General features: G+C 32.1%; 1 protein-coding gene across 1 annotated transcript; it reads left to right on the forward strand.

The window, feature by feature from the left end:
• The first annotated feature begins 1,554 nt into the window (after nt 1-1,554).
• Nucleotides 1,555-21,538, forward strand: LOC136416724 (acetylcholine receptor subunit alpha-like). Its single transcript, XM_066402053.1, has 13 exons — nt 1,555-1,678; nt 6,910-6,978; nt 8,829-8,968; nt 12,645-12,689; nt 17,469-17,578; nt 19,739-19,919; nt 19,977-20,092; nt 20,150-20,318; nt 20,372-20,508; nt 20,566-20,712; nt 20,769-20,915; nt 20,967-21,174; nt 21,315-21,538. Exons 2-13 carry the CDS (start codon nt 6,933-6,935, stop codon nt 21,510-21,512), a joined length of 1,644 nt encoding a protein of 547 aa, XP_066258150.1. The 5' UTR covers nt 1,555-1,678; nt 6,910-6,932; the 3' UTR covers nt 21,513-21,538.
• The last annotated feature ends 433 nt before the right edge of the window (nt 21,539-21,971 follow it).

The following is a 21,971-nucleotide window of genomic DNA, read 5'->3' on the forward strand; positions in this document are numbered from 1 at the left end:
TTTTTACAATAAAATCGCGAAATTCGGAAAAAAAACGGCGGAAGCAAAGTTGTACACCTAATACTTCAAAATGAAATTGGGACGGCACTAGCGGAGGTTGTTCCAGAAAACGAAGAGGTCTGGTTTCAAATGGATGATTGTCCGGCACACAGTACATTCCGGTTCGAGAACATCTGCAAAACGCATTTAATGGGCACGTAATCGGACCAAATCACACAATTCCCTTGCCAGCCCGATCCCCTGACTTTTCAATAAATGATTTTTGTGAGATCACCTGGATAGCATTTGCAAAGATATCCGGTACCGAAACCTGAGGAATTAAAAAAGGCGATATTGGCCGCTTGTGCTCTTTCGCCTCAAGAGCTTAGCCACACAAGGAGAGGATTTTTCGACCACTTAGGGCGCTGCTGTTTAACAGTAAATGGGGAATTGTTTGAATATTTACTAATTTAAAAAAATAATTAGGAATTTATTGTTTGCTAATACTATTAAATATAGTTCAAATTACGTAACTTTTTATGTCGGACACAAAATGTATCAGTTGAGAGGTGCCTTACGTAAATTTATAAATTGGATATGCTAAAAAAGAATAAAGATATATTTGAATGTTTAAACATAACTCTATTTTTTTACACGGTTGCCACTTAATTTAATTAATTATAATTTATTTAATTATAATTAATTTTTTTATTTTAAAATTTTATTATTCATTCGTATAATTATTTGCTCTGGATCTAACAATACTGTCAAATACTGCTAAATACTGATAGCGTTGCACCAATACCTGACAAATCCCTGCTACATATTAATTTTGAAAAATGTGGCACCGCTACTGATATGAAGCCTATGGCGTGCATAAAAAGTTACGTGATTCAAACCATACATTATTTTGTTGCTGGTGGTTTAATTGAGAAAAACGTCAGGGCAGCATTATAGGTTTGCAGATTTTAGAAAAGCTTTTTTCAAAATGTCTCGCAAATGCGGCAAAAAACGTTTTCCATGTTTTATATGCGAGTCCCTCATAAAAGAACTTTCAAAAAAGTCTAATACAAGCCCTTAAACGAACAGGGAAGATAACAGTAGATGGTCCTGAAATTTACATGGGGGTTTCTTGTGGACAGTCCGGCGATACATCACCCTGTATATCGCATTTTCACCACCGAGCTAAGAGGAACTTTGCACGTTTTCCTTTTTGCGTATAACTAATATCTATTGGCCATTAAAGCCAAGGGATGCGTTCCTAGACGCACAACATTATTCTAACGAGCTTCGGCTTCAAACAAGCTTCGACAAAAAACAAAAAAAAAATCGTTTTATTTTCACCCAACTAAATCAGGAAACACCTTTCAATGGCCTGTCAAGCGACCATCGAAAAAGGCCCTTCAGCTCCTCCATCGTCACATTTAATCATGTTTCTCATTCAGCTTTACGAGCTAAACTGGATTGCCCTCATCCCAATGCCCTGCGTAGTGAGTTGCGCACAAGAACTTAATAAGAAGAACTGGCAGGATGAACGAATATCTGGAAATTTGGGCCACAGTCTCGTGTGGTTGCAGGCATTATTGTTTACAAATTACGCTCCTTTGTTCCTAATATCAATTATGTAATATAACTGACATTTAATCTTCATAATAAGGGATTTGAGGTGATACCTTAAGTAAGCAGCATGCTTGTAGAAGTGAGTTCCTAATACGTAGGTAGTGAATGGATATAGAATCGTATTAGTTAGCCTGTCAGTGCATAAGCATGACAATGTTGTTATACATACTTCAGAGTCATTTTAAAAAATAAATTATGCTTAAGCATGAATTAGCACCTATTCAATAAGGAATTAAGTTATATGTTAAATTATTAAATGTGACTGTACTTCGAATTTTGAAATCTCGATAGGGCCATTTCGACGTCATAATTTCGATTTCGATTCCAGCAGCAAATAATTGAAACGTGGAACGGTCCTGTTACCGCGAATCAAAATTCTCTTCTGTTATCCGCATCTCGAATTTTTTTGCCAAATTCCTCTTTAATATCGAGTCGAGGTTTCAAGGATCGGCATAGAGAGATCTTGAGTACAAGCAAAAGAACAAGAATAGCCAGAACACTCTTTCAGATTCTGTTGTTGGTGTTTTTTTACAAAATACTGGAATACTTAAAAGTAAATGGGTAAAGCGAAATATAAAGCTCAGTAAATCAATAAAATAAAATAATAATTAGCGTGTAATCGTCGTCCGCAATTTCTCTTACAAGAACGCTCCATTAACATGAAGCAAAAATGGCTATATTTAAACAGATTTATATTTTTAAAACATGTTTTTCGTTAATGCTGACGATGACGTTGCTAATTTGCCGACCAAAGAACAACGCATGCTAGAATAGGCGGAGTAAAAAACTTTCTAATGAAACAAAAATAGAAGATATTAAGAAAGTAATTCAGTACGTTTGTTAACAGAGAGCAAAGATTTTTTATAGTATCGTCAGGCCCAAAAATATTCAGATGCTGGCTAAACGTTTACAAAGCATATTTCAGGCTTAAAAGTTGAAAAATAAAAACTGATTTTTTTTATAATGATGTATAAGATCATTTACAATAAATGCGTGCATTTGATGATTAAAAAAAATCGAACAGCAAAAAAATTCCCTGAATAATACATAAAATGGTTACAAGAAACCAGAAATATTCGGACAATTCAATAAGAGTTTTCTAAGAACGAGTCATGCGATTGTTGGTGCCACCCCTTATGTATATGTATGTGAGCTTTCATAAAGAAAGTCATATGGGGTTGCTTATCAACTCATTTAATGTAAATGCAAAAAACATGTCTCATAATATTGTAACTTATCCTTGGGCATGTGCGGAATGTCACAGGCACCTGCTGGTGCCCCATTGTAAATTAGAAATGGACTAAACTTGTATTAGTCAAAATAGATCATTTGTGGTAAAAGATAAAAGTCTGTTTATCATCTCGCCTAAAAACATATGGAGGTGCGAATAAGATGATTAAGGGATGTGAGCGTGGGAAGAATGAGGAAGGTATGGTGACAGGCTTTTTGGAAGAAAAGCAGATGCACCTGGGGTGACTCTCACGCATCAAAAAGGGATTCATTAGATTCCCGATTTTAGAGAAATAAAGAAGTATCGCCTAAACTTGTGTTTTTGTTTCTCTACGAGTTAGGAATCTTCTGACATGTATATTTATTTACACTTCTGTGCTCAGTACCACTTAAAATTATTACAATACGGCTAGTAGTAAAAATACAAGTTTCGATTTAAGAAAATTCATGATATTTCATTATGAAAAAGGTTGCTCTACAATAAAATTGCCTCCATGCTGAAATTAAACAAAGGACAGTTGGAGATATTATTTCGCGATATAGAAACGAAAACAGACTCGATTTTACTGCACAAACAGGCCATCAAAATCTGCTGAATATAAGGGACTAACGTCTTATTATGCGATAAGTTAAAAAGATCCCATAATTAGTGCTCCGAAACTGCAAATCTACTTAGAACAACATAGTAAGGAAAACATAATAATACAATGCTGCATCCATTCCAATGACCATCATAGTAGAATAGCAAGAAAAAACCGTGACTTCCGCAAAAGAATAAAAACATTCGGCTAGAATTTGCCTCCAGCTATGTATGTATTAAAAGAAGATAATTACTGGTCAGATGTAATTTTCTGCGACGAGTTCAAATTTAACATATTTGGTTCAGATGGACGTCTAAGAGTTTGGAGCAGACTAAGCTTTAAAAAGCGAAAACTTACGTTCAAGAGTCAAGCATGGTGGAGGGTCTGCTATGGTATTAATTTGTATGTCAAGTGTAGGAGTTGGGCAAATAGTATTTATCGAAAGAAATATGGATAAAGTATATTATTTAAATCTTTTAAAAGAAAACCTTCGATCCAGTGCCGACAACATGGACATTTAAAATATATTTAAACTTTATCAGAATGACGCTCTCAAACATAGCAGAAGAATAGTAAAAGAATGGCTAGCCTATAATTGTCTAAGTGATCAAAAGTCCAGCCTACTCTCCAGATCCCAACCCTATTGAGAATGTGTGGCGTTTCTTGGAAACGCAGGTCAGAAAGCAAGAAATGACTAATAAGGTATCTTTGAAGCTAATGTTAAAAGAAATATGGTCTAAAATTGATACGGAGTTTAACAAAAAAAATTTCGAAGCCTAATCGTTTCAGAAGTTTCATTAAGCAAAATGAAGGATATTCAAAGTAGTAAAATTTATTTGCATTTTACTTAAAACATATAATAATAAAACCGTCTGAATATTTTTAACTCCTTGTATTGTAACCATTTTATTCATTATTTAAAACATTTTTGCTGTTCGATTTATTTAAGACATTAAATGTATATTAAGTGACATAGAAACCCGAACACTCAGTAAACATTTTCCGATTACGATAATATTTTTTACAAATATTTTATGTTACAAAAAAGATGGAACTACATTTTTAATCTTATCGCCCTGCATGCTTTAGATATTTCTTTTTTTTAGTATTTTTATTAAGGATAGAAAAACTAACTTTTGATGCAAGCTACTGGACCAGTTTACAAGACGACACCACTACAAGATCGTCATCCAAGATTATTGGTTATACGGGATCGATTCTCTACCACCAAAGCAATTATCAATCAGTGGTTTGCAGAACACGGTAAAGTTATTGGAATGCGAAATTTATACCGACGAATCAGAAGCTTTGGTCTATTTTCATACCAAGCACAATTCGTCTTACGTTTAACTTCGGAGCACAAACGAAATCGACTTGGGTGGAATAGGTAACGATTAGCCTGGAATGAGAAGTGGAAAGCAATAGTCTTCAGCCAAGAATTCAGGTCCTGTTTGGACATGCATGACGGTTGAGTAAAAGTTGGAAGGCGGTGTGGGGAACGACGAGATCCACAATTTTTTGTTGAGAGGCATTTTCATCTTGGTGTTGAGTACCATTGTCTATAATTCTAGGTCACTCCTAGTTTTTATTAGAGACAATATGACCGCACAGCGGTACATTCCATAAATAGTGGAACCTGATTTGGTTCCATACTTAAAAACACTCCAAACACCCATCTTTCCGCAGGATAATGCTCAATCACACGTAGCAAGGGTAGTGTTGGAGTACTTTCAACAAGCTCAAACTGAACTGTTGCCTTGGCCTCCAAGATCCTCAGATTTGTCTTCAGTTGAACACCTGTGGGACATTGTCGGTAGAGAATTACGAACTTTACAGCAGCTCTCTTAAAGACTCGCAGCGTTTCGACATGAGATAGAAATTGCCTGGAATGAAATACCACAGGAGGACATTAACCACCTCATTAGGAGTGTGCCTACACACGTTAATAAATGTGTAAAAATTCGTAGCGCATCAACGCATTATTAATTATAAACATTCTAATTAATTGATTAAAATTATCCAATTTACTTGGTATTTTAATCATTTACTTACTTTGGCCCTTTTGACATTTGTACGAAATATTGAAAATAGAACATTTTTACTGGGTGTTCGGTTTTCTATGTGACTTAGTATATGCCTCTATTGTAAATAATTTTATACATCATTATAAAAAAAATCGTTTTTATTCTTCACCTTTTACACCTGAAATATTATGTATTGTAAAGGTTTGAACAGTGTCCGAATATTTTTACTCCTGACTGTATATTGGTACTACATAGAACGTTGCTAGCAAACTACAAAATAATAATTTGCTACGCTTACTCGTTACAATCTCGATTATTGATTGCCGTCGTTAATAAACTCATTTGTTAAATAACTATTAATATGGGCATACGAGTATGTTGTTAATTAGATAATATTTTAAACTTAGCCCAGATTTTAACGCAGAAATGGCACACCCTTGTATCATCCGTTAATTTTATGTCTTGAGGGAAACCCAGAAAAGTTTCATAAAGTTTGTTGAAATAACGGAATAGTTATAGGTTCCAATTTTAAAAATATAATACCCGAACGCCTAAAAATAGGATTAGAATAATATATCAATGAAGATAAAATAAAAAAGACTTCTAAAAAAAAGTGAGAAATCCTGGTCAAAACTCGAGAAAAAGTTGATATTGATTTGATTATGAAACCAGTAATAATTTGGCAAGTCTAATTATATTTTCAATAATCACAAAAAATTACAATTTTTCTCTTATTTGACCGACTTTATTTCTCTTACAATTACCATGAACGCAAGAATAGTATAACTTAACCACCATATTTATTTAAAAAAGTTGAAAATTGCAATTTTGTGTGTATTATGTAAGTTAAAAATGTTGTTCAGAAAATAATTTGATGCAAAATAATAGAGCTATGACATAAAATATCGATTTTTGTATTCGAATACTATACATATACGTATATATTAGTTAATAGATCAATTTCTTGTCGATTGTGAAAAATATAAAGTTCTCTTAATCTTATCTCTTAATTGTTTTCATGTCATCGAAATACCTATTTGCTTTTCGTAAAAATCGTGTGTAGACAAACAAATAACTTGAATTTCAATAGGTAAAAAGTGTGAAATTAAGGAGCTTTGTTTTTCTTACGCATTATCTTGAACGAAATACAAATAATTTAATTGGGGGAAAATGATTAGAGATAAGGTCACAAAATCTTATCTTTGTGAAATCAGCAATAACAAGCGGATTTAATAACATAATATACAGAATGTTCCTTACAAAAGTCGAAATTTTATATTAAAACTTTTTTGTTTTATACCGGATCATATTTTTGATCACATTTTAAAATTCGACAAGCAGAGAAATATAAACTGGCTATTTTCGATTTTTTAAATAAATATGGGTTGACTCGAAAAGAGTCCCAAATATTCTACTCCTATATTAAAAATATGAATACCGTTTTTTTAGAGTTGAAGCTATATGTTTACTTCTAGGGCACCGCTTCGAATAACGAAAGATGAAAATTCCATTATGGGTATTTGCCATTATGCAACTTTTTTCAGGTAAGTATGATTTATCTGTTTTTATGTCAGTATCAATCAAGAAAAAGAATAATAGTTTTTTATGTAATCAGTAAGGAAAAGTATAATTTTGTCTAACGAGTGGAGGGCATTCTACGGACGAAAAAAGCGAGATCCCGAAATATGGCTCGACTTATATAAAATAGCATTTCCTAATTACCTTTATATAAGATCTATATTTGTACTTACAATTATTACCATAACCACTGTTTTTACTGGTTGCATTTATTAACTGAGTTACAAAATGAAGGCTTTCCCCGTTTTGCCCCTTTTTTGAATTTGAAAACTGTTAATTCAATTTTAAAAATTAAAAAATGGCTCTTTATACAGGGTGATTCTTGTAGCTGGTTCGTTAGAAAATTTTGGACGACTAAAAGAGATAGACATTCTATTTTCTAAAAATAATTCCTCTGGCACAAAGTTGTTAGCTGTGCCTAACACATCACAATGATACTTGAAAAGTGGCCTTTTCCATTCTTTTGGGAATTGTAACTTTTGCATTTAATTTTTCAAAACGAGGCTAAATCTTTAATTTTGTACATGTAACATTTTTTAGACGTGGCAGTGTTCTCTATTCATTAGCCTCATTTTTTGTGACAAGTCATTTTAATGTAGCCTTTGAATGAGAAATAAAAGTCAAAATTTAACGTTTAACCTTGCAAAGAATATTTACATACAATTACTTTTAAAAACGTTCAAAATTTTGACCCTTTTGTTTGATGGACACAATTCACTTTGATGGACATAGCGGTGAAATTGAGGGATTTTCGTACAAACAAGCGATAAAGTGCGGGAAAGTGGTACGTTACCGCACGTACGCTATAAAAAAAATTCCGCACAAAAATCAAAGTAGTATTCGTCAGAGTCCAGACTTTTTATGGACATTTGACATTGGGATGCCTGCGGTAAAACTCCTTACCGCACTTGTAGGCGTAAAGATTTCTCCATATGCTACTGTTTATTACAACTTATAGAAGACACTACACTTAACACACATACGTTTGTAGGAAAAATATTGTGTTTAATTCATGCGATATACTTTCACTACACTCGATTACTTACCGAACAACGCGAAGCGGAATTCACCCTGTAATTGCAATCAACGTATGGTAAAGTATTACTTTTCACACTTGTTAGGTAAATAACTACATTTATTTTTTAATTTTTACGAATTTAAGTCATATATAAAAAAATAAATAAGAAAATAAAGTGTTTCCTTTTCTTTATCGTTAACGGTAAAAATCATTTAAAGCCAATCTCCACTATTTTTTTTGTGAAATGCTACGCAACATCCTATAAAGTATTCGTCTTCCAACACTCGTTAGGCTAAATTTTTCTCGATTGCCCAACTTTCGTTTTAATGGGGGATTTCTGTTTTTATTAATTTTTTTTCAAACTAACACCCTGTAATATTTGCCATTGTTAAAAAGTATTTGGGAATAAAGCCTCTCCCTCTTTATTTGCAACGGAACGGTTGATTATTGCCAAAACTGCATGAAGCAAAACATTTTTATTACACAAATTTTAACATATTTTATTAAGTTTAAAACCGAAGCATCCTCGAATGAACAGTGTTTGAGGCGTACAGTTAAATACCAATTTTTTTTTTGAGTCACACTGTATTTATCTGAAAGAAAAACAAAATAATTATTTTGTATTTTGCATGTAAGTCTAACTGTAAAAATTAAAGATGCTATTAAAAAGGTGTTTCAATGTAAAACGAAAGAGTTACGATATACAATTTTAATTTTTGTAATTGAACACCCTATATATTCACTTTATCGTTACTCAATACTGATCGATAGATTCTTATACTTCTTTTTCAATTTTAGGAATTTCTGGAAATCCACATGCAAAGCGATTATACGATGACTTACTTTCAAACTACAACAAATTGGTCAGACCTGTAGTTAATGTTAGCGATGCATTGTCCGTTAAAATAAAACTTAAGCTATCTCAGTTGATTGATGTGGTAAGTTTTGTTATTGCGGCTAGTAGTACATATTATTAATATAGACTTACATTAACCTTTAGCGAACGAATACTGCTATAGTTGCGGCATTATAAACATTCATATGTATACATTAGGGTAACTTTAACTGGAATAAATTTGGTATCTACGTGGCATTTGATTTTTGCCATAATTACCTAAACACGTCAATTTTCGTTTTACCCGATATACTTTTTTGTAGTGTTTCGATGCTACAAATGTTAAACCCTTAGCTAGGATGATAATTAGCCTTAAAAGTTTAAATGGAAAGTGATATATCATTTTAAAAATCTTTTCAACTTGATTTTACGTGACATTATTTTTTTCCATAGGATTAAATAACACCAGAAAATGAACAGAATTATAAACAAACAAATTATTATTTTCTTTAACTTAGCAATTCTTTGAAATGTTGAGTTCTAGGCATAGCATTAAACAATGATAAAACTCATCCCTCACATATCTAAAGTATTTGGCGTGATTCGCCTACTTTAATTTCTCATGCGTTCTTTGAGTTCGTTTATATCATGTGGTTTTGTATTGTAAACCTTAGATTTCAGGTATCTCCATAAAAAGAAATCGAAAGGAGTGAGATCAGGAGATCTCGGCGGCCATTCTATTGAGGCTCTTCTTCCTATCCATTCATTTGGAAACGTTCCATCTAGGTATAAGCGAACAGTCCGAGCAAAATGTGGTGTTACTCCATCTTGTTATAACCAAATCCTGTCGTTCGACATACTTGAATTTATTTCACAAGGGAACGAATTAGATAATATAGGGACTAGTTCGTCTTGAAGAAATTTTAAATATCATTAGTCATTTAAATTTTGATAAAAAAATATTAGTCCTATTATTCGGTTTACTGTGATACCCGCCCAAACATTTGTCTTTAAAGGGTACTGCGTGTGACCTCCTGTCATCCAATGAGTATTTATTGCAGACCAATATTAAAAATTTTGTCCATTAATATGTCCATTTAAAATAAAAGGTGACTCATCAGTAAGCAAAATCCATTTCATGGATGTTTCTAATTGATGAAAAGGATACATTGTTCTTTCGCAAAATTCAATTCGTCGATTTCTGTCATCATCAAACTTTTTTTAACGTATTTGTCCTTTATAAGGTTCAATATGTAGATTTTTAAAATATGTTCAGAAAGGATGTATGACTGATTAAATTTTCATGACTTCTCTGCCGAGCTGGTGTTATCAGGTTTTCTTCAAATGCCAAAAGTGCATTCATTTTTTTTCGGTCTATTCCTAGAACTATTTCTCACATGAACATGATTTTGAATTTTTTTTACAATTTTACTTAAGATACCTTGATTAATGGGTGGCAAATCAGAATACTTTGGGTGAAATAATTGAACAACTTCTTTTTGTATTTATTTGAAGTTTATCTCCACATCCAATTATTATTCAAATTTAATTTTTACTCTTAATAAAATATAAATAATTTAATAAAAATTAATTCATTAAATATAAATAAGACATTATTCGCAATTTTTATAGCTTATGTGAAGTATTTCTTTTCTGTATTAAACGAAATGAATTAAATTTTGTACTGATGGAATATTCAGATTATTGGGGTATTTCACAAATTTAATTAAAAAAAATTATAAATAAACAAAATTCAAGTAGGAAAAAATTTACTTTTAGTATTATTTGGTCCTATAAAGATAAGTAATATGTTAGATAAAATCAGGTTGAAAAGATCTTTAAAGTGATGTATCACTTGAACCCCATTTCCATTTAAAACTCTAAACAGTAACTGTCACCATAGCTAAGGAGTTGATCGAAGTAAAGGTAGCATCGTAACACTATCATAAAATATATCAGATACTGGTTATTGTTCTAGAAAAATACGCTTGTTCGTTAAAGGTCTAATTTATTATTAAAAAAAATAGTTTTGGCCAAATTTGTCACAAGCTTGCTTACTAATTTAAGTTGTAATCTCAAAAATGGTAGTAGGCATCTCTATAAATAGCTATTTATGTAATTAATTGGGTTGGTTTTGTGTAAGTTTAAAAAAATGCTACAGTTTTGAATATTTGAATATACCTACCATAGAATCTAGAAGTTTCTATTTTAAAGATATTTTTAATTAATAATTGATAATAGTATATGTATAGTGAATTTTTCATTTCATATGTAAGGTTTTTGAGTCACTTTACAAAAATAGTAAAAATAAGTTTTCTTTATTTTTCTCATTGTTTTAATTTTAAAATGTTATGTATGTTTCAAATAATTTTTCCCATTATGATTCCATTAAATATTGCAATCTTACGTTTTGTTATTAATTGTAATATTTGATTTTGAAATGCAGTGTATTCAAGATAATGATGGCAGGTGCATCAAAATATCCAAAACTGTAACATTTTCGTAAACTTCGTTTTTTTATAAAGCAATGAAGAGTGTGGCAAATTTGTTGACTAAATATAACTATTAGTTCATCTAATCTTTAGTAAATATCCATAGCGCTTTTGCGAAAATTCGTATACAGGGAGTTTTTTTTGGTCTGAAAGGAACCTATTCAGTTTTACTACTGTCCTGGATTTTTTGAACTCTGAATATATTATCTTACCCATACGCAACATTGTACTCTTTTGCCAGAACATGAAAAAAAAGCAAATTGGCAGTACAAAGTCAGAGCCAAAACCATTTTTCGACAAAATGTATAAAACTCCCTATATATAATAACAATAAAAAATACGAGAATCTTTTTAATGCTCACTTGTCTTAGTAATCTTATTTCATGGTAGAAGTATGTATAGTTCCTCATGACTCACCCTGTTTAGTATAGAAATAGCTGCTTTTTAATACTAAAATGCTTCCTAAATTAGAATTTAATTTTAAACTTTATGCGGATAATCACGCAATTTTAATTATTATTAAACATTATAAGTTTAAGTGAGTTAAGAAAACTTTACCGGAAAAGCTTTAAAAAAGGATCTTCGAAGGTTGTATCTCCGAAATCATTCATTGCAGAGAATTGGACAAAAATTGGTGCAAATCAAAATTGTTCTCGTATGTGCAGGTGCCCCCCATTAACGGGCGTAAAATGACAGTTTTTACACTGTGGGGCTTAAAAAACCATCTGAATTTATTTTTATTTATTTAGCCTTAATTTTAGCAAAGTAATTTTTTCCTATGGCTCATTTGAAAAGAAAATAGCGAAATACGTTGTACGGAAATTCCTCTGGCCTATAAAAATACTATATATACAGGATATTACAAAAATTAGTATCTTAATTTCAAGAGTTGAATTTTTTTAGAATGATGTGTCCTCAGCTTATTTGATTTTTGAGAAATTGGAAGTCAAATTTTAATCATTTTTGTTTACTTAATTAACGACGAGAGTATTTTTCTTACCTCAAAGGCCCAAATTTTACAATTAAAATGCCAGTAAACCTTTGTTATCGTTTATTGAAATACATATTGAATAGTTATGTATGTAATAAGTACAAAATATACTCAGGATTTTATGAGATAAATAAAACCGCATATTAAGTACTTATTACATAAAGGACTATTATTTTTCCCCCAAGATCGATTTAATTTTTTGCTCAGTGCTCAATGAAGAGTGATTTTTGAGATACGGCGGGCGATCCTTCTTGGCCACTCAACCCGTACCTACGTAATATATATATTTTTTCCAGAATTTGAAGAATCAAATTATGACAACTAATGTTTGGGTTGAACAGGTAAGCAATTGTATTACTTTTGCTTGCACCGTATTATAATTTATTTTTATCCTGTTATTATGTAGGTACCTACTTATTTTAAGCTGCACTTAGACCTTTGTATTTGTTGTAAAGGTCGCTTGAAAAACGATTAGTTCGGTACTAACACCAATTAACAATAGGTCAACCTTGGTTTAAAAGACCTATTAGGTTACTTTTAATGTCGCTCCACATTTCTGTCCATCCTCTGCATCTCTGTATCAACCATCCCATTTCTGAAAAACAAAGTTTTTCCACTATTAGCTTTAAAAGCCACCATTATCGGGTCTGTCGAATAACTATAATGTACGTAGTTTCATAATAAAATGCATATGACTCATTATTTACCTAGCAGGCTAATCGGTCAATGTCGTTATCTTCATCCCCATTGCTTTATTTATAGTCGCCCTGGAAAAAGTTGATGTTATCATCATTCATGTTATGATTCAAGCGTTACTCTTGATACGTTTATTGTGGTTTTATAATATCTAATTAACCCTAGCAATGGAAAAAATCGTATGCACACCGCAGCTGTTCTTATGACCCTTACGTTTTGAACTCCTCAAGATTCCGCATTTCCGGCTTTAATCTTGATGTTCTAGTCATATTAATGTACTTCACAACCTTGGTGTATAATACACTATTATTACTAGGAATACGCACAGATTATAGTATTTTTTATTAGTATCTTCAATAATTACATAGTGTCACATGTGAGTACAGGACAATAGATATAGGATATAGATAGGATTCCCACCCCATTATTCCAAAGTCTAGCAGAATAAATAAAATGAAAATAGTTAAAGACAAAAATTGTGGAGTCTCTTTCATTTTAGGACAATTTTTCTACATGGTCAAAGTGTCCCGTTTTTGATGTTTTGCCGGGTAACTCGTTTATTAATAAATATAGGGGGATGCGGCTTAACTAACCACTACCTTGTGGCCCTCCCATGTTAACATTTTTTTTATTTAGGCAGTAGTTTTTACTTCAATTTAAATTAAATAAAACAACACAGATTCCTTTGGTTGTATGGCTTACCATATTATTACAATAGGCTCATCAATTGCTTACACCATAAAGGCAAGTGAAGAGATCCCAACATATCTGTTGTGACATAAGAACGAGCATGTTATCTATTTGCCTATTTAAGGTGTAGTGATATAGTATTGTCGCTAGATGGGAAAAGGTAGACGCTTTGCGATCCAGTTATACACACAACTTTTTTTACAATCATTCAAGTGAATATTGAGTTAGAAAGAAGGTATTTGTTCATTTGAGTAATGGTACAAATAATAATCTGTAGCTAAATAGAATTTCAAAATATGTCACTAATACGCTTTTTATATAGGGTGTCAATTTGAAAGTTTCCCACCCCCATTATCTCGAAATGGGTTAGATTTTTAAAAAATCGCTGGAACACGTCGATTTTGTTATTAAAATGGAACAATTTTTATGTTGAATTCACTGTGCCTCTTTCAACTCCCTATCCCGCTCTATCCCTTCATTTTCTATATTTTGGTACCTCATTTGTTACATTCGACTGTTGTGTTATCAAGTTGGGCGTTTTCGATAATTCTAAACTCATTTTTCCTATTAGTGTTTTGATAGGATTAAACTAAGATTTTCTTATTCATACATGTATTATGATTAAAAAGTTGTACTAAATCAATTTATTAACCTAGTGACTTATTGTTTATTGAGACAACAATTACAAAAAAGATACATTAATCACTGAAGCAAATATTTATTTTTGTTTGCCGTTTCGAAACTTTGATCTTATTTTGCACGGAAAATATTATTTACCTGTGGTACTGATCGATACTAATAGGTATTCAAATCAGTTAAAATTTATTACCATAGTTTTTAGGTTATTGTAAGTAATTTTAAAAATAGTATACGTAATTCAGCAATGAACTGAAATTATTTTTATTTATAGAGAGAAAGAAAAATGCGTAAGGACAGCGAAAATTTTTTATGCTAGAAATCCTAATTCTAATGTGAGTCACAAATGCGTTTTGGACTCACCACACAGTTGAGCCCTGAAGCACAAAAAAATTCAATATTTGTTCCTAAAAAAAAGTTTTGGAAATCTTCGAAACAATTAGTTTCGAATTAATATCAACTAGAAACAGAGGCGTACACAGCTGAAACCTGAAACACAAGAAAATTAATTATTAATTAATTAAAAAAAAAACAATTTTAGTTCCAGAAAAAAATTCAATATTAATTCTGGAAAAAAAATCTTCAAAATAGTTAGAGTTTCAAGTTAATTTTGACTTGAAGCAGAGGCGTACATAGTTGAGATCTGAAACCAAAAAAAATGTTTAATCTTCGAAATAGCTCAAATTGCAATATCATTTTTCGGCCATGTCCAAAGATAGTCTTAAATACCTTCCAGAAGAGCCAAAATTGCACATAATTTTGACTTTCAACAAAAATTGTAATTATATCGTTTTCATTGACTTAACGAAACTTAAGTGTAAACCACAAGAAACAATAATCAGAACTCACCCCCGAGTACTAAAAGCGTGAGCCAGAATCACGTAAGCAACATTCACTCTCACTCACTAAATCATGGATATACTAACGACGTACCTCACGAGTCTTTAGAATAAAAGAAAACCTGATTATATCTTGATTATTAGCACAGTGTGCATTACGAACATCTCGTTCATCGCGGCGCTAACATTCGAGTGAATCATCTACGAAGTGATGTCGGTACTACCTGCCTTTTGTAAAGGTACAGCTGATTGATCTTAGAAACGATACATGCGATGTTTCCAGATTTAGTAAAATAGGAGAAAAGTTGCGAATTCAAAACAGTATTTTTATTATGGAAATATACCCCAACAGAGTAAAATATCAATTTCCTATTGCAAGGAGAACTTGATCAAAAAAGAAACCAGAGGGGAGAGACATCCTGCAGGAAGAATGTGTTCGCCACCAAATTTTCTGAAATTCGTAATTTTTAATAATAACACGAGTTATATTGTCATATGTAAAGGGCCATCTACTTCATTAGAGGGCCTTGTGTATTTTCATGTGGTGATCTATATTTCTTCCAATTTTATCTTGTCCCACATATTATTCTACATGTGGGCGCTTGGCGCCATGGACTACTGGAGTCCATACGAACCCAAGAATGAAGGATAGTATGTGTATAACCGCTCTTCATCAAGAGACATCATTCTTCAACATAATTTTCTCCAAGCACTTATGCTGAAAGTTTGATCCTCGTATATTTGGTGTTAAGTAAAAGACAATAGTATGTTTGTAAAAAAACCATTGTGTGAAGAACCACAATTTGGAAACGATACGCGCAACGAAATAATATACAGCGTGGATATGCTTGAGGAAGAACATTTAAACAGTGAAAAAAGCCACTCTCAGCGGTTTTTGTCAAATAGCAAATAAAATTAAGCGAGAGGTACAATGATCAAACACCGACCAATTACCGCAAATAAATCTTCTGTAATTATTTTTATTTCGATTCAATTTTAGCACAATCCAAGCAAAATAGTATCAAAACTTCTGGAAACGGCATTCCATTGAAAATAAAAATAATCAACAAAAAAATTCATGTTCGAGATAGATATTTTTTTTCGACGGCATTTATTAGATTGATAAATATTGGATATGGGGTTTAAATATAATCTCACACAAGATACTTCAATTCTGCTTTTATTAATTACAGTCAGAAGGCACCTCCGTGTGTTCGTTCTAAAAGCTCCTTAAGAACTAACTATACAAAAGATTAGTAAGTTTGCCACCACTCTGTAATTAGGGACCAATATTGCAGGCGCCCTTTAATTTATCACCTCGACCATCTGGTTTTCACATAAGGAAAAGATGTACTTTCGAGTAGTCAAAAGTAATAGAAAAGATCGTTTTACACTTCTTTCTGTACAATAGAGAAAGAGCCATAAATTTAATAAACTTGACTCTTTTAGCTAGTAAATTAAAAAAAGACATAAAGATTGTTGAATTTTGGACATGATTGATTTTTACCAGAAATCCAACAATAAATGTTTGCTTCAGTGATTAATACATCTTTTCTTTTAATGGTAAATTGATTTGTTGCAGCAATTTTTTAATCATAGGACATGTTTGAGAGTCACCTAATTTGATAACGCAACAGTTGAATATAGTAAATGAGGAGCCAAAATGTAGAGAATGAAAAGCTCTTTAAAATGAGGTATCACTTAACCCCCTTTGTCATTTAAGATACTTAAGAGGGTGGCTCTGCAGGGTAGAGAGTTGAAAAAGGTGCAGCGAGTTTGATATTAAAATAGTGTGTCGATAACAAAATCGATGTGTTCCGGCGGCATTGTAAAAATTTATACCGTTTCGAGATAATAGAGATAGGAAGTTTTTAAATTGACACCCTGTATAGTATCTGTAATGTCACTTCTATGATCCACTCAACCACAGTTCTTACATGTAGTTCAACCTAAATAGACTTTTGTGACCACAAACCCAAATTCACAGTCTTTCTGGCTTCACTTTTGTTTATAAAACTTTTTTCTATCAGGCCACCTAAAAGATCTAAAAAAAATAGTTGAATGTATTAGACACAAATATGTATATGAGAAGTCGCTGTTACATTTATTTTACCAGCGTTACACAATTTCAAAGTTGTAAAATTGCAAAATTTTTCGTACAATAAGTAGGTACCTATTTTGCGCTCTCTTTTGGAAGAGCAAAGGTATGTTTTATGGTTGATTGCAGAAAAAAAATGGTAATTTTCATGCCGATTGCAGTCATGGTATGATTACAAACTCAAATGGAATCCAAGAGACTACGGAAATGTTGATATGCTCCATGTGCCCTCTGACAATATTTGGAGACCTGATATAGTCCTGTATAACAAGTAAGTAACTGAATATCAAAAAGTACTAGGTGCTAATGGATATTAACATTAAATTCTAAATATACACTCTGTACGATTGGGAAATTAGTTATGAGAGTTTGATCGAGCGATTGAGCCTCTGAATATCGATTCAACAGGTGCTGTTTTATTAATTCATATCTAATTCACAAGATTTTTAACTTTAAGCAAATTGCCGTGATTCTAAAACAATACAAGATTAATTTTTTCGACATTTAGTGAAGGGATCTCAGAAATTAGCAGAGTGCAACTTTTGTTTTTAGGTTGTTTCCATTGTTCCTAGAACCAATAGTAATTTGGCTAGGTTGCCTCAACGAAATCAATAAAATTTATTTTAGCTACGTTTTCCGAAGAGTAATGGAATTGTATATATTTTTTTTGAAACTAAGGCTTTCAGTATGCCTATTCACAGTAAACCGATTTAATCTACAGTTTAAAAAAGTTGTGGGCTATTCGGTAAAAATTGTACACTCTATTCGCATGCATGAGAGTTTACTTTTCTGCACGTGTTTGAGTGCAGAAAATTTTCTGTGTGTAGTGTGGAAAATGTACTATTCCACAGTAACGCAGAAAATACTTTTTACATTGTTGTGAACCTTTTTTGATTCACCCTGGAGGAAAAAAAATTATGAATCTTAATCAATTTTGATAGTTACTTTATCATAAGAAAACGTACTTTTATACATATTTTATTTTTAATAAACTAAAAACCAAATAAAATGATATTGTTCAGACTACTAAATAATATGAAAGTTGAATTTTTTTAACTCAACTTCTTCTGCTTCAGGTGTCAACCTCAGAATTTAAAAAATAACTCTGTATTTGTTTGCATTTTTAGAGAAAAAGTATTTTTCTGAATGTGGTAGTGTACGACTAATTAATATTAAAATGATTTTTAACTGCAAAAATTGAAAAATTTGAACAATATATCACAATAAGCGTTCAAAATAGTTGTTATTATTATCATCAATATGACGGGTCAAAAGTTTTGTAATGATTTTTTTGGCTTTTTAAAAGATCCATAGTGTCGTAAGTTGCGTTCTAAATGTTTAAATTTATTACTATTATGTACTTCTCTATTAGGAAAACAGGTAGAACAAAAACGTATCGCTTTACCGAAATTTTTATTGCTTTGGAAATTTGCCTCAAGCATGGCTGTAAATTTCCTAATCACTTTTTAATATTTTCAACTGAAATTGACACTTGATAATTGTCGCTTATAACAACATTAATAACAATCAATAATCTGTACTGCGTTGTAAACAAAAAAACAATACCCATTTTGAGCACTTGTTGTGACATATTGTTCAAATTTTAAAATTTTTTTCACATTAACTTGTCATACATCATCAAATTAAGAAAAATACTTTCTATCAAAAAGTGTAAAAAAATGCATAATTCTATTCAAAATTCTAATGACACTTGAAGCAGAAGTTGAGTCAAGAAAAATCAACTTTGACGTATTTATTAGTGTGAAAAATATAATTTTATTTGGTTTTCAGTTCATCAAAATCTATTCATAAATAATTGAGTTATATTTCGCCCATTTTTTATGAGACAGCCAGTATAGAACATAACAAATGGAGATTATATCCTTCTCAAAGAGATTATAATTGTTTAAATTTGGATGCTGATTTCGAATATTTTTAAAGATTTTCCTTGCGTGTTCTTCAAATTTTATTGTTGTGAAAATTGCAAAATTTTCCTATTTAGCAGATATTGGGAAACTAAAATTTTGAAAGTAAGAACCGCTTATTATACATAGTTTGCAAAGTATTCTGAACATATAGGGAGTATCAAAAATGTTCATACTTTTTGGACATCCCGTATGTTTCCTATGATTTTAATGTGCATAATCCTTCTTCTTCAACTCTAATACTTATTAAAATTTTGGTTCTACCTCTAACATCAAAAGAAATATCGATCGATTTCACACATTACTATTTTGCATTATAAAATTTTGGTATTTGTACACATTTTACATGAGCTCACCTACTTATTCGAGTATCGTACGTTCTCCAATAGCGCTTGATGATGCCCATATGGGCGAAACTTGGGTACCATTCCCAACTAATAATATCTTGTTGAGACTTCGTGAGTTTTCATTAATCCAAAAATCCATCTACCCTCTCTTATGTGCAGCGCTGATGGAAATTTCGAAATGACTTTAGCTACAAAGGCAACATTAAATTACACAGGAAGAGTGGAGTGGAAGCCACCGGCCATTTATAAATCTTCTTGCGAGATTGACGTAGAATATTTTCCATTTGATGAACAAACCTGCGTAATGAAATTTGGTTCTTGGACCTACGACGGTTTTCAAGTAAACCGATTTTTCAGGTGTGGTCACGGTCCATGGTTAACAATTTATTATTTCTAGGTCGATCTTCGACATATAGATGAATCAAAGGGATCTACAACTGTGGAAATTGGGATAGATCTTACTGAATTCTATACCTCGGTAGAATGGGATATTTTGGAAGTCCCAGCAATCAGGTGAGTGCAAATATGGACGGTTGTGTTACAGATCAAAAAAACTGTTAATAATTGCAGAAGTGAAAAGTTCTATACTTGCTGTGATGAACCGTACTTGGATATCACCTTTAATATAACTATGAGACGTAAAACACTGTTTTATACGGTTAACCTGATTATTCCTTGCATGGGTATATCGTTCCTCACAATACTAGTTTTCTACTTACCTTCTGATAGTGGGGAAAAGGTCGTTACTAACCAAAACAACTAACAATGTAAATTTAAAAATATTTCTTTCAGGTCAGTCTTTCTATCTCAATTTTACTGTCGTTGACTGTATTCTTCCTCCTGTTGGCTGAGATTATTCCTCCAACGTCGTTGGTGGTACCACTTTTAGGAAAATTTGTGCTCTTTACAATGATTTTAGATACCTTTAGGTTGGTATTTCAGTGAAATGTAATGTAATATGTATAAAAAAATTCGTTTTTTTTAAGCATATGCGTTACAGTTATAGTATTAAACGTACATTTTCGATGCCCTCAAACGCATGTAATGGCACCTTGGGTCAAGCGGGTTTTCATACACATTCTTCCGCGGCTTCTAATGATGAGAAGGCCGCATTATATGTTGGATCGCCGAGGGTTTGTTTTTAAAGATATTTATTTTTCTTAAAAATTGATTATTCTTTAACTTTTAGATACAACCCATTTGACCCCCATGCAGCGCTGATTCAAGGTTGCAATGGGTTAAGAGGCTCCAGATTTTGTCACGGTTCTGGAGTAATACATCAAGAATACCAAGAGCTGACTTCCACCACTAGCATTTGCGATACGTTGATGAATAGGTTAGTAATACTCAAAACTTGTTTTTGGGTTATTCTATGGGATATTTGTAGGGAAATAGAATCAGCGAGGTTGTTGGCTTGTCGCATTCATGGAACCACTTCACCAATTATTCGTATGTCCGTGGATGGTGAATACGAAGCCTTTATTGATCCTCTTCTGGCAGATTTAGCTTGGCACCAATGTCCAGAATTTCATAAAGCCATGGACGGAGTCAAGTTCATTGCCAGCCACATTAAAAGGGAACAAGATTCCACAAGGGTATTTTTTATTTAAATTTATGTTCGAGATGACACACGTAAAAATTCATTAAATTGATGAAATTTTTAAAAATTGAAAAAATTCAAATTAATGTTTTGAACCTGAATGATTATTGTGACTGAATGTAATTCTTTTTCCAGGTGAAAGAAGATTGGAAGTATGTTGCTATGGTTTTAGACCGATTGTTCCTCTGGATTTTCACCTTAGCAGTCGTAGTTGGAACAGCTGGGATAATTTTACAAGCTCCAACGTTGTATGACGATAGGCGACCGATTGATGTACACATATCGGAGATTGCCTCTTCCACAGTGAAACCGTATATTTCTTCCACTTTGTAGCACTTTGTTTAATAGAAAACAATATTATTCAATTATAGTATTTAACTTATGTATTTGAGAGAACGATCGGATTACGTGCTAAAAACGTTTTACATTTCTTGATACCTGCATTTAACCAGGATATTTTTTTATGAAAAAAAGTATACAAGGTGTTTTAGAATTGTACGGCGTTATTTGAGGTACGTATTCTCCAGTACAAAGTAAAGAAAAAAGTTTGAATAAACAGGTGTCCGATTTCGATCAGTAGGGGACAAGATGTTAAAAGTTAAGAAAAAGGTAGGTTTTTATTTTAATGGGTCTGATTTATTGCAAATTGAGCTTTCAAATTTGGTATGCGTATTAGATAATAGGTGCTGTTTAATACGAGAGTAGGTTGTCTCCAACCATTATATCGGATAGTGCATTTCCTGAGACCTTGGTCCATAAATTCCTTTAGAAAAAATTGCTTGTACGTCAGTA

The sequence above is a fragment of the Euwallacea similis genome, chromosome 24, assembly GCF_039881205.1.
Source record: "Euwallacea similis isolate ESF13 chromosome 24, ESF131.1, whole genome shotgun sequence".
NCBI lineage: Eukaryota > Metazoa > Arthropoda > Insecta > Coleoptera > Curculionidae > Euwallacea > Euwallacea similis.